The sequence below is a fragment of the Bos indicus genome, chromosome X (assembly GCF_029378745.1).
Source record: "Bos indicus isolate NIAB-ARS_2022 breed Sahiwal x Tharparkar chromosome X, NIAB-ARS_B.indTharparkar_mat_pri_1.0, whole genome shotgun sequence".
Lineage (NCBI taxonomy): Eukaryota > Metazoa > Chordata > Mammalia > Artiodactyla > Bovidae > Bos > Bos indicus.
The window spans coordinates 120871443-120885866 of record NC_091789.1 but is presented as its reverse complement, the minus strand read 5'-3'; the positions used below and the strand labels follow the sequence as shown (position 1 = coordinate 120885866).

The window sequence follows — 14424 nt, the reverse complement described above, 5'->3', positions numbered from 1 at the left end:
CCATTCTACTGCATGCATTTACAGAATTTGACACCATGAGATCCTAGAGCTTGTAAGAGAATACAAAAACCCCTTCCTGGCTCCAGAAGGGACAAGAGAGCATGTAGAAAAAGAAGAGAAAAATGGGAAAAATAAGATGCATAATTCCTTTTCAAGCTTACTACCACCAAGAAAATCAAACACGGCAAAACAAAGCAGTAGTTTAATATTCACTATGTGGTATTTTTCAGTTTAGAAAACTTCATCCCCCCAGTAAACAGAATTAGATTTGTGTGGCTGTATTTGAGGTCGTAGCTAAGTAATCATTAAAAAATAAAAGCACAATTGCAATTTGCTACTATTTTCATCTTTATAAAGAATATATTTTTAAATGATCTGGTACAGGATAGGGAAAATAGATACAAATGTATTTTTTGAAAACTGTTTGAACCTGTCTTTCTACCCAAATGTAGCAGCCTTCAGTGGTCCATTCCCCTCAAGAAGAAACAACTTGGAGGATTTTACTTGGGTGACAAACATATTCTTAACCCCCTACCCTGAAACCTTTGGCTTTTAGTTTTGCCATGGTGTCCATTCTTCTTTTTTAAATTTATTTATTTATTTATTTTAATTCAAGGATAATTTCTTTACAGAATTTTGTTGTTTTCTGCCGAGTATCAACATGAATCAGCCATTGGTATATATATGTCTCCTCCCTCTTGACCTTCCCTCCCATTTCCCTCCCCATCCCTCCCCTCTAGGTTGATACAGAGCCCCTGTTTGAGTTCACTGAGACATACAGCAAATTGCCACTGGATATCTATTTTACATATGGTGATGTAAGTTTCCATGTTACTCTCTCCATATATCTAACCCTCACCTCCCCTCTCCCCGTGTCCATAAGTCTGTTCTCTATGTCTGTTTCTCCATTGCTGCCCTGCAAATAAATTCCTTGGTACCGTCTTTATAGATTCCATATATATGCGTTAATATATGATATTTATCTTTCTTTTTCTGACTCACTTCACTCTGTATAATAGGCTCTAGGTTCATCTACCTCATTAGAACTGACTCAAATGTGTTCCTTTTTATGGCTGAGTAATATTCCATTGTTTATATGTACCATAACTTCTTTATCTATTCATCTGTCAATGGACATCTAAGTTGCTTCTATGTTCTAGCTATTGTAAATAGTGCTGCAATGAACATTGGGATACATGTGTCTTTTTTAATTTTGGTTTACTCAGGGTACATGCCTAGGAGTGGGATTGCTGGGTCATATGGTGGTTTTATTCCTAGTTTTTTAAGGACTCTCCATACATTGTGTGCATCCTTACTTGGTTTTTCTTCTTTTTCCTTTTCTGTATTCCCTTATATGAATCATACCTTCTTTTTTGATCATTTTTATTTTTTCTTTGTTGCTGTACAGCCCTCACTTGGAAGTCATTATAGCTCCTCTCCCCACATTCCTTCACGTGTAATATTATGAGATTTCCTCTTAATCCATACCTGACCTGCAACCAACCTTTTGTTCTCTACCCCTTGCCAACCCCTTCCTGCACATTCTCAGAATAAATGAATACTTGTTGCTTAGGATTTGAGTAGTTGAGAAAGAGCAATGGAAGCACCCTCTCTATGGATTCACGTTGCTATACTGAGAAATATGGAGACTCGGCGTGCTGATTTCGGTTGACCCATACTGTAATAGGCGATTAATGACGATATCCCTGGCTTTCGAGATCTCCAGGTTCTTCTCTATAGAGACTTGAATACTAATTTGGTCCACGTTTGTCATGATGAGTTCAGATGCCAGAATCTGGGTAGGTGAACTGTCATGAAACCCAGTGTCCATAAAGTACTGCTTATACAACTCCACCAGCTTCTGCTCCAGGTATTCATTCAGCACCGCATTCGAAATAGGCTTCTGCATTTGTAGGCTGTTTTTCTCTTTGATGCTGGTTATCCTCCAGTACGATGAATACCGCTGGATAGGGGTGGGTGGCAAGTCGCTGGGCTGAGTGAACATGGAATCCTCCATGGACAAAGGAATCTCAGATGATTTCAGCAAAGGACCATATTGAAAACTACCCTCAGAGGGGAAATCAGTTGTCGCTGAATTAATGGCCATCACCTGGCCCCCTGCAATCTGTAAGTCATTGTAATTCTTGCAGATACTCTTGCAGGAAGGTGGGACCAAGTAGGTCTCTCTGCTGGTGTCTCTGTATAGTTCAACTGCAGCCAAGTTTGGGCTTTCATACACAGGATTGGGGTTTGTTTGCAGCACTGTAATTCTCGGATTTCTACTATGTTGGCTCTCTCTTGAATACACTGAAGAAATGACCTTGCCAGAGGATTTGCAGCTCACATAGAGATTTTGGACTTGTGTTTCATCCACGGAGGAATAGGAAAGACTTGCAGCTGCTGTGGCTTCCATCTCCTCTTCCTTTTCCTCAGCCACTTGCTCATTAGAAGACGGATAACTCCACTGGATGTCATTCCGGTATGCAAGTCCACTGAGATAGCCTTCTGACAGCATTCTGGAAAGACAGTGTGTGAGTTACAATGGGGGAAAAGAAGATTGGAGTCTCATAAATGGGCAGCTGTGCTATCAAAAAAGTAAAGGGCAATAAATAAGTTGATTTCATTCATTCCCCAAGCTCTTGCTCATTCTGTGCCTGCTGTGGTACCAGAGCACTGACGTGTGCTGGAGGTATAAAGATGAAATGGACACAGTTCCCTCCTTCAACAAGTTTCTGAGTAACAACCTGGGGTGAAGGAGGAGAGATGACAGGCTATGTCCCAGAGAAGGTGGCATTTCAGATAAACTGAAGCCTAGGAGTTCCATCCCTAGTCACAGAGTTATAAGAAATTGATGAGATGGCCTTACATGGCATATATAAGACACTGAGCCTAAGCAGAGAGGGCTGGGGTTGTCGACTGAAATTGAATCCTAAAGGGCCTTGGGAGTCAGGCAAGGGCATCTGCCTTCTGCCCTGAAGGAAACGGAGAGTGATTGAGTAGCCGCAAACTGGGGAAGCAGCGTCACTAGTGGGTTGTGAAAAAATGAGGGAATTGGTGGCAGATTCTACTGAAAATGAGAGCTATATCTTACTCATCATCGTATTTTATTCTTGGGAGCTAGCGCAGTTGTTTGCCTTGAGGAGGAAATCAAAGGATCCTTAACTTGAATTAAATAATGAACAGCAATGGCAGGGTAAGAAATTGATTCACTGTCAACCTGTCATGATGGACCATGAAGCCTTCGTCTCCCTTTGCTGCCCAGGATGGCTTTCTTGCTCTCTCAGTCCTAGTTTTTACAGTATGTCCTGGAAATGTTCCTGTGTCTGACTGACGTGTTTACCTCTACCCCAGTTACCAAGGAACTTTTCTTACTGTGAGCTTTTCCTCTACCTGCCCCTCTCCTCCCACTGTTAGCAGCTGTCACTGATTCTAAGGTGACTAGAATAGGCTGTGGGCTTCCCAAGTGGCTCAGTGGTAAAGAATCCACCTGCCAATGCAGGAAACCCAGATTAGATTCCTGGGTTGAAAAGATCCCCTGGAGAAGGAAATGGCAACCCACTCCAGTATCCTTGCCTGGGAAATCCCATGGACAGAGGAGCCTGGCAGGCTACAGTCCGTGGGGTCGCAAAGAGTCAGACGTGACTGAGTGACTTAACAGCAGCAGCAGAGTAGGGCGGAAATCCACAGCTGCATTTTCCAAAAAAGACACTCTTGACAATGGAGCAACAGACAAGAGCAAAGAGAACTGACCTGCTTTGGCCTCAAGGGCTGGGCTTCTAAAACAGACCCATTAATTTGAGCCTGAAATTGACAAGTCATTTTAGAAAAGGATTATCTTAACCCTAAGGATTCTTTTTTTTTTTTTAATTTTAGTATCTCTTTTATAGTCATGAAGTTATTTTTCCAAGTTAATGTTTTAATTGTATAAAGTTAGTATTATGAATGTAATATACTTAGTGGGCTTCCCTGGTGGCTCAGTGATAAAGAATCCGCCTGCCAAGGAGGAGATGTGGGATCTAGCCCTGAGTGGGAAGATGCCATGGAAAAGGAAATGGCAACCCACTCCAGTATTCTTGCTTGGAAATCTCATGCACAGAAGAGTCTGATGGGCTACAGTCCATGGGGTCAAAAAGAGCTGGGCATGACTTAGCGACTAAACCACTACCACCAATGTTTTCAATGTTTATTTCTTTTGGGAGGAACTATTCCAAAATATGTTCAGAAGATTTATTAATGATTTAAATGTTTACTGTATTCCAGACACTGTCATGTACCATGAAGCTACAAAGTTAAAGGTCTTCAACACATCCATGAAGTGATTCTTGTATGCTAGACGCACTTATAACAGTAAGAAAATATTCTTTCCAAAAAAACTTGTGTGGTTCTGTTCTTAACAAACTGAACATCCAGGTGAAAAGGCAAATCTTCTATACATGAGAAGATAATTAACACAGCAAGAAAGTTTATCCTAAGGCTTCCTAGTGATGCAGTTACCTCACGACCCTCCCACTTCACCCCACCCAGATTGCAAGTGGGGCCTTCTGCCTTCAGGACCTAAGACTATCATTGTGGAAAACCAGAACAAAACCACATCTCCCAGCTTTTGAGTTGCTAAAGAATCTTTAGAAAGTCTTAGCAGAAATCATAGTTTTAGAGAAATGAGTTTTGAGATTCCATAACCTGAGCTTTTACACTTCAGAATCCAGAACCCTAAATGACTGGCGGCTTGATCACTGAGCCAAGTGGCTCAGTGGTAAAGAGTCTGCCTGCAATGCAGGAGACCCGGGTTCGATCCCTGGGTCGGAAAGATCCACTGGAGAAGGAAATGGCAACCCACTCCAGTATTCTTCTCTGGGAAATCCATGGATAGAGGTGGGCTACAGTACATGAGATTGCAAGAGTTGAACACAACTTAGGAACTAAGCCACTACCAAATGATTTAGGGCATCATATTGACATATCAACAATAGACTCAGTGGATGGAATCCCTGTGGAGGGAAACAGGATGGTGCCAGATAGATTGGGGGAGCCCTGAGTAGATGAGGCCTGTGCCTTAACCCCCATGTAGAACCTGAGGAGCAGGGGGAAAACCAACCAAATGGAATGCCCAGGTGGACTGGCCTAAGGCTGCCTTGTGAAGTCTGCTTAGGTACCAGCATGCTGCCCAGAGCCTGCAAACCTGGCGAAAACCTCCACTGGGGATGGGCAGATTGCAGACATGATAGTTATAGAATGTTAACCAGGGGCCAGGTGAATGATGAGAACTTACCATGGATGCCCATGTGACTACATAACAACAGCCAGAAATGTCCCCACCGTGCCACCTCCCGTCCACCCCCAGCATCCTCAGCTGATGCTATGGCTTTATGGAAGCAAGCTGGAATTCAGAGGCAAGCCCAAGCCAGAGGGACCCCTGAAGTGACTGTGATTACTTAGAATGTGAGCCCAAAAGCAGGATCACACTGAGGGAAAGAAAAGCAAAGATTTTTAAGAAAAATAATGGATTAGACATATACCTGTATTCTTTCTCCCCCTCCAAACTTCACTAAAACAACAATAAATGATTTTTTAAATATAATACATGAGAAAAGGGAGAACAAGAGAAGAGACTAGAGCAGTTATACTTTAGAAACTGGAAAGCAGTAGATCAGGGGTGGATGACTTAGAGAAGCAAATGAAAAATCTAGACCAGTGCAGTCCAACAGAACTTTCTGGGATGATAGATTGATCTACATATGTGCTGTCCAAAATATTAACAGCCATATGTGACTATTAAGCCCTTGAAATGTGGCTAATGAAACTGAATTTCACTAACTAATTAACTTCATTTAATTGAAACTAAAAATACCACATGGCTAAGATATTGGACAGCACAGACTTAGAAGATAGTGAAGGTGATAATGCAAAATCATTCTTGAGTTCCCCTTGTTCCCATTCAGCCATTATCCCAAATCACCTGTTTATCACATTTCTTTTCATATTAAAAAATCATAGTGGATTCTTCTCTCACTTTATGTGGCTGATGTGTATAAGTTCTCCAGATAACCTCTGCTCGTTCACAGTAGTGAAGGAAATGGATTTTGTTTTGAGTAATGGCCAAGACCTGGGTTCGATCCCTTAGTCAGGAAGATCCCCTGGAGAAGGGCATGGCAAACCACTCCAGTATTCTTGCGTGGAAAATCCCATGGACAGAGGAGCCTGGTGGGCTAGGCCATGGGGGTCACAAAGAGTCAGACGTGACTGAGCAACTAACACACACATAAAAGCCTCTTTGCCCTATTTGTCATGGGCTGAGAGCTTTGTTGATACCTTAATTCTGGTAGAATAAGAGCCCTAACATAGGGCCCAAGGCAGACCAGTACAGTGGTAGGACCAATGAAGGAAAAGCAGAAAATGTGTCGTAATACCAAGGGACAGAGACACCCATGCCTAAATGAACAAATTCCTATGAGAAAGGAGTGAGAGAAAACGTCAGGGAGGTAATATTGAGACATGCAAGGCTGAGGACTTTAAGTTTATGCTGAAGGCAATACAAACCTCTGGAAGGTAACCGAGGTTTTTCAAGGCATGATTTGATCTATGAATAAAGGGCAAGATGAATGTCAGCAGAATGAAACTGGAGTCCATGACCCAGGTTAGGGGCTGCTGGATTCATGCCCACCTGAGCTGTTTAGGGGCAGGAGCCAGGAAGAAGGAAGCAGAAAAGGAAGAGAAGCAATGAACTTGAGAGGCCATAACCCCTGGACTTGGCAGTGAAGGAGAAGACGTAACTGTGTCTAGGCACGCTGACAGTTGACACCAGCATTGACCAAAATGGAGAGATCAGGAGACAGAGCCAGGAAAGAAGCTGATAGGTTTACTTCAGTTCCTCTTGAGTCAGACTCTTGGTAAGTGAGTGCAGGTGTCTAACTGTGCACTGGAGATTCAAGCAGGGAACTCATTAGAAGGGTTACTGTCAGTCAACAGTGACAGCATCTCCCAAGTGTGGGCTGCAGGATTTTCTATCTAGATGCTTGAGCAGCTTGTATGGGTAATAATTTCTGTGGGGAACCTGCCTTGAACAGTACAAGGAGGAATGAGCCAAAATAAGCTCTGCAGTGTCGATAGTGTCACAGAAACTACAAGAACTTCCAACATGAGCAGGTCACATTCTAAAAATCCACATTGGACATTGGAAGGTAAAATTTGGTTGCTATGCGGACTCATTAAGGCCAAAAAAAATACTATTGAACTGGTAGTCAAGAGACTAGAATTCTAGTTCTGATCTTGCTGTGGTTTTAGTCTAGTTAATGGCAGGTCTATAACAGGGCTAGCATTTATACTAGCTACAACCCAGACACTGTTCTAAGTGCCTTTTATGTACTAAATCAATGAATCCCCACAAAAATTCAAAGATGTAGGTACTATTATCCTCATTTTCTATGTATCGAAATTAAGTACTATGTCCATAACCAGCAGGCATTCAAATGCTGATCAGTCAGAAAACAGAGCCCGCTAGAATCCCCTGGTAGTCCAGTGGTTAGAACTCCACGCTTCCACTGCAGAGGACCTGGGTTCAGTCCCTGGTTGGGAGCTAAGATCCCACAAGCTGCACAGCATGGACAAAAAAAGGAAAGAAAACAGAGCTCACGCTTGCATGTCACTTAACCTCTCAGAGACTCAACTTATCTGTAAATTGAGAATGTGGGATTAAATTATAGAATCCCCTCAAACTTTAATATTGCATGGGCTTTTGACTATATTAAGAGAAGAAAATAAGTGAGGTAAGCATTGCATGCGTGCATGCTTCAGTCATGTCTGACTCTTTGTGACCCTATGGGCTGTAGCCCACCAGGCTCCTCTGTCCATGGGATCCTCCAGGCCATAATACTCGAGTGGGTTGCCATGCCCTCCTCCAAGGGGTCTTTCTGACCCAGGGATCGAACCTGTGTCTCCTACATCTTCTGCATTGCAGGCAGATTCTTTACCGCTTAGCCATCAGGAAGCCCGAGGTATTAACTCAAAATCAAAATCCATTTCTGAAAATGAGCAGCAGAGGGCAGCAGAGCGCATGCTAGAGCAGCTTTTGCAAGATTTTTCTCAAGCTGTGGAGAGTAATGTGTGAAACACCCAAATTATACATATGTTAACTCATTTGAACTTTATAAAAACCTTTTAATGTACCACTAGAATTAAAATATTACTATGTATCATGACATCTTAAAATTTTAAAACAGAGAGTTATTTGGGTTCATTTTGATTAATTGTTGGCATTTTTCTTAATAAACTTCAGTAATTACAAAATTTTTAGAAGACCTCACTCTTCAAAGTTATTAAAAAGATGTACTTCAAATGAATATTTGACTTAATTTTATCTGAGATGGTAAAACTTAAGTCAGTGTATTATTTCAATTGTACAAAGATATTTTATCAATTGAATTTTTATTTCTCATCACAGAGAAGATAGAAACAGAGATACATCTGGAATTTTCCATGACTGAGTAAGAGTTTGAGGGAAAATGGATACATGTGTATGTATGGCTGAGTCCCTTCACTGTTCCCCAGAAACTGTCACAACATTGTTCATCGGCTCTACTCCAATACAAAATAAAAAGCAAAAAAATTTTTGAAGTGTGAAGGAAAAGACTTTCAAGGACATTTGCAGATGAGATGTTCTAGACAAATTTAGCCTCCATTAATCATTACCAGACAGGGGAATACCAAAATTAACCTGCTGTGCAAATTCACAACTTAGAAATATGTACTGAAGTGCAGCACATTGTTAAATCATTTACTTGGATATCAGAAGAAATTGTAATATGAATTCTTCCTTCTATATTAACACTTTTCAGAAAACTGTCATTATAACTCTGTACATAGACATACTTTTAATTTACATTCAAACAACACAAGCATGGATTTAAACAGAAAAACTAACGAGGGAAGAAATTGGTAAGAGGAAATTTTTGGAAAAATCCAACTTAGGGTTCAGAAAACTTTTTTTGTAAATGGCCGAATATTAAATATTTTAGGTGTCTGTCACAACCACTCAACTCGGCCATCATAGCAGGATAGCAGTGGGAGACAGCATGTAAACAAATGGGTGTGGCTGTGTTCCAGTAAAACTTTATTTACAAAAACAGACAAAGGGCCAATTTGACCCACAGGTTATGGCTTGCCTATACTTGACCTAAATCGAAAAGCAGGTGCAGTAACTGGGATAGGACCCAATAATAATCAAAGTTGTGTTGAGTGCTTTCCAACCATTACCCCTAATCTTCCAATAGCACTGCACTGTTAAATGTTATCATTATCCAGGTTTTCCAAATGAGAAAACTAAGATTAAGATAGGACAAATGACCTTCCCCAGATCACAAAGCAAGTAAGTAGTAGAGGCAAGATTCAAGTTCAGATTTTCTAACCCCAAAGTGTATGATCTATTCTTAAAACATTAACTAATGCCTAGTTGAGAACAGTTAATATTACACAGTCATGACAAGCAATTATTCCTTCCAGGAAAAGAGTACCAGTCCTGACTCTTATGTAATAACAACCCTTGACAAGTAAGGGAAGGAAGATGCAGTGAAATATAGAAAGAAAAGATAAGAATACAGCCAGTGCCCACCCCACAGGGCTACATGTTTGACTCAGTTGTGTATCAGTGTTCATATGTCTTTGAGATATAGAAATAATTTCTACTATGCTCTTTCTAAAAAAAAATTTATTTAAATTTTTTTAACTTGGAGAATAATTGCTTTACAATGTAGTATTTGGTTTCTGCTGTACAACAGCATGAATCAGCTATATGTATACATATATCCCCTCCCTCTTGAGCCTCCCTCCCTGCCCCCACCCCCTGCTTCCCACCCCTCTAGGTCATCACAGGGCATTGAGCTGAGCTCCCTGTGCTATACAGCAGCTTCCCACTAGCCATCTATTTTATACATGGTAGAGGAGCCTAGCGGGCAACAGTCCTTGGGGTCACAAAGAGTTGGACACACACACACAGTGTATATATGTCAATGCTACTCTCTCAATTCATCCCACCTTCTCCTTACCCCGCCATGTCTACATATCTGTTTTCTATATCTGTGCCTCTATTCCTACCCTGCAAATAGGTTCATCAGTACCATCTTTCTAGATTCATATATGTGCATTGATTTACAATATTTGTTTTTCTCTTTCTAACTTCACTCTATATGACAGCCTCTAGGTTCATCCACATTCGTCTGCTCTTTTAATCTAACTATATGGACACTTTCCTTAACTATTCCCACTTCTGTAGCCTAGCATTGCCTTGCCCTTAATTTTACAACCACAGGGTAATTTAATATTACAGATACCCTGTGTAAATATCAACAGCTCCCCATTACCTCCAGGATAAAGTCCACACATGTTAGGCCCTCATGATACGAGGTTCTTATCTGCCTTCTTCATCTCAATCTCTGCCTGTTCTCACAGGACCCAGGACGCCAGCCATGCTGGACTCCTCCCAGTTCATTCACATCCCATGCCCAACCCAGGCATTCATGCCCTTCTTCCTCTGTCCAAGAGCCCTGTTTCCCTATCCATCCCCATTGCACCACCTCCCATCAAGTCTCATATCTCAACATTCCAGAGTCCCTGGCCATCCATTTAAAATCCTTGCCCCTAAATTAGAAAGAAATTCTAAGTTCTTGTCTCTCCTACCCCAATATATTTATCAGGATTGCACAGAACCTTAGCAAAATCCAGCTGCTACCTTGAACAGTGAAATAAATCATTGAGACAGTCCTTTAAATGGAGTAACTGGCAATAGCAAAAGAAAAGCAGGAAGATGGAGGATTGGTAGGAAGTGGGGGTATTGGGGGATGATACGGTGGCAGAAGAGATCCTGTCCTTGAAAAGACAGTTTGCATGTATGAGAACTAAGACTTCTGAGAAGCTAGGTGGTTGAGACAGTGCAGAGAAGACCTCAATAGCCACACGAAAATGGAGGCACTGGATGGGACTGCCTCAGGGCATCACGGTATGTAACGTCACAGAAATAGGGACAGGAAAATGTTATTGTCTGTTTCATAGATGATCTTGAACCTAGCTAGTTGGGGTGCAGTTTAGTTCCCACTTGTCAGCAATGCCTGCTTATATAGGTCTGCCTTTTCATGGAAAATAACAGGCACAACTTATGTTAGCAAATAATTTCTCATAGTAGACATGGAGGTTTTTCTTGCTTATTGACTATGTGCAGTCACTTCAGTGCCTCCAGGAATGTTTCCCCAGGTCAGATTTGGAGAAGCAGAATTGTCTTTCAAGTAGCTTGGGCCAATTTATTCTCTCACCATCAGTGTCTAAAATTAACTGTTTCCACTGTTATTCTTCAATACACTATTACTTTTTAAAATTTTCCGATCAGATGAGCACATTTATTTTTGCCTCATATTTATAGTGAAGCAAGCTGTCTTGTTAAGATTATATGTAGGTGATATACCAGAAATGTTATTTTTTCATAATGCCTCCATCCCCAAAATACTCTGTTTCATCTCTTCATCTCTGTATTTCCCCTATAATCTTAATTTTAGATCCTTTCATTCCAATCTATGTTTTTTAAAGATCTTGATTTGGAGGACTTGCAAATAAACCACTGAAAGGTTATCATTGAAAAACTTGAATATTATTTTGTTCTTAATCTAGTTATAATAATGTAACTAAATCTATGTTACATTAGTTTTTTTCCAGCGAATAATACAAGAACTTTACCCAAAACAAGGTGTTTCTTTAGATCTCCTGCATTTTCCTGACTCTTATCTTTGAAAGTAACATGTTCTTAAGAGCTGAAAATAACCATTCACTTAATCATACACCTTGGTTTATGTCCCTGTTATTTCATATTCTGTGGCGTTTGTTGATGGAGGCTCTAAAATATTCCTTACTTTGTTTCATTTCCTGTTATAAAACATATAATTTGGATTACCAATTCTTCTGTCAAACATGAAGTGATTCTTACTTAATGAGTTAGTTTCCAAAAGTCTAATTTGATGGCTAAAATAATCATAAGTCAAAAGGCCTCTGTTTTCCATATTAACATCAACAAGTAAATAATTTTCTGTTCAGTTCTACTTAGATCCTTATGAACAAAGGAAACAGCTACTTCCAAGGACTTTATCTGGATATAAATTTCCTTATTTCAGAAAATATAAATTTTAATGCAGATATATTAGTAAATATATTTTTGTCATAGTTTGGATTTTTCTTCATATCCTGTCTTTATGTCTCACAAACAGAAAAATGAAAGCTTATAATCACTTTGAATTACTTTAAAAGTATTTTGATACCAATGAAAGGACTAAAAAATAAGAAAAGTAATCATGATAGAATTGATACTAAATTTCCTTGGTGTTATAATTCTTAATTATATTGTTAATTATGGCTATTACCATTAACATTTATTTAATTGTAAGCATATCAACCAAATGCAATGCAAGACTGAATCCTGAATTAAAAAATAAAAACTCTCTAGAGGACACGTGGATAATTAGAGAAATTTGAATATGGATCTACTATTAGATAATAGTATTATATTAAGATTAAATTTCCTTATCATTATAGTCATGTAGAAGATTATTCTTTTTCTTAGGAGATATGGGTCAAAAATTTGAGGGTACTGTCCTGAAATCAACAATATACTTTCAAATAATTTAGAAAAAAAAAAAAAAAACAACCTGTGTATGTGTGTGTTTATGTATATATACAGAGAGAGAGAGAGACATAGCAGGAGAAAAAATAAATGTGATGAAATGCTACAAGTGATTACTAGAAACGTGTGTGCATTGCACTATTGAACATGTGTTCATTGATAGAAATGTTTGTTCATTGAAGTAGTTTTTTTCCATTTTTCAATAGGATTGAAACTTTGCAAAAAAAATTGGAAGGAAAGTAACTACAGTTAGTTAATGAAGGGAAATTTACATTCTATTGTGCCTATGAAGAGCTCAGAGAGACAATATCTTACATATCTAAGATAATCATTAGGTCTGTGGTTGGAAATGTTCTAGTAACTTGAAATAACTATTGAAAACATCACTTTGCTCTGAAATAATAAAATTAGCTCACATGTGTAGATCTCCCAAATTACCATTATAATATGAATGTTTTGCAAAAATTTGAAATACTCTCTACTCCTCCAGAAAGCTTCTCAAGCTCGGAAACACGAGCTTCTTACAACTGACGTACGCAAAAAAAGGGTCTAAAAATATGAGTGTGAATATTCTGGTCAAACCAAGTTTATATTCAAGCACATATAGATGTGCTCAAAAAAAGAATGAGCAGATCTAAAGATAATTCAAGCAAAATTCAAGCAAAAGTACTTGTGCATGTACTGTCTTTAATACCAACAGGGAGACTTTTCCCAAATCACCCAGATGGCAATTTGAAAAGCCTCATCACTGTCAATCACATTTACTTTGCGTATATCCTGCCACACAGAAAAACACTTATCACAACTTCATCCAGCGAATAATTGAGAGTCAAATTGGAATTTATTGTCATTGTATTCATCTCTAAAACTACATTCCTGTGACCAAATTCGAATTGTGCTGTCCCTGCAAAATTCTGCTTAGGTTTTTAGGCCTTCTTTAAAAAATGCAGATGCTAAACCTATGTAGAAATTAGCAAACAGGGACTGAAGAAATGACATAACAAATACTTGATCAGATCAGTCAAAATTTTAAGTAAAATAGTTTTAGAAATGTCCAAAATGTGACCATGAGGTAAGAGAAGTGCAGTGTTTGGCTTAATTTCTCTTCATTGTCTAACTCCATTGAATGCTTGCTTACATTCCCACTCACTTCTGATCTGGTAAATGAGAAAAGCATTTTAGATGTCATGAGATTGGAACTGAGTTCTGCTGATAAAGTGTGAAGAAAGGGTGAGAGAGAAATGACAGATAGAGTTCACAGTCATAGGATTTGTTGCCTCCTTTGCTTACCTTCACTAACCAGTCCGTGCCTTTGGTCCTGCAGAAATACCACGATTGACCATATAGAGATGAATAAGCCAGCCAGTGCTTTGACCAGAAATGTTCGCAAGCCTTTGGTGAGTCTACTTTCCCTGATAAAACCAATAAACTAAGCTGTTCATTGCCCTTGCCATTCTTTTTATAACTGATCCTATGGAAAAAGTTGTTTTTGCTCAAGTCTGATTTGTGCTAAAGAAGGGTGGGAAGTCCCAAGAACGGGGGAGGCAATAACTGACAAACCCACATCAAGCCACAGAATGGTGTTTCTTCCCCTTTTTGAAAAATGAAACCTATCTATGAAACTGCCTCTTGTTAAAGTAGTTTATTGCTACATGTTATGTAAGAACCCTCTAAACATAAATGTATTCCTCTAACAAATTCCCTGGGACCCCTCTCCCAAAAGAGAGCCAAGTCAAAGATGATTTCGCAAATTCCATTTCATCATTAACCTT

The 14424-nt window shown here is 39.5% G+C and overlaps 1 protein-coding gene across 1 annotated transcript; it reads right to left on the bottom strand.

Annotated features, from left to right (window-relative positions):
• Nucleotides 1–324: 324 nt before the first annotated feature.
• TASL (TLR adaptor interacting with endolysosomal SLC15A4) lies at nt 325–14082 on the bottom strand. Its single transcript, XM_070784072.1, has 2 exons — nt 13943–14082; nt 325–2516 (listed from the first exon to the last, which is right to left on the bottom strand). The coding sequence occupies exon 2, from the start codon at nt 2513–2515 to the stop codon at nt 1613–1615; it is 903 nt and encodes a 300-aa protein (XP_070640173.1). The 5' UTR covers nt 2516; nt 13943–14082; the 3' UTR covers nt 325–1612.
• Between the last annotated feature and the right edge of the window lie 342 nt (nt 14083–14424).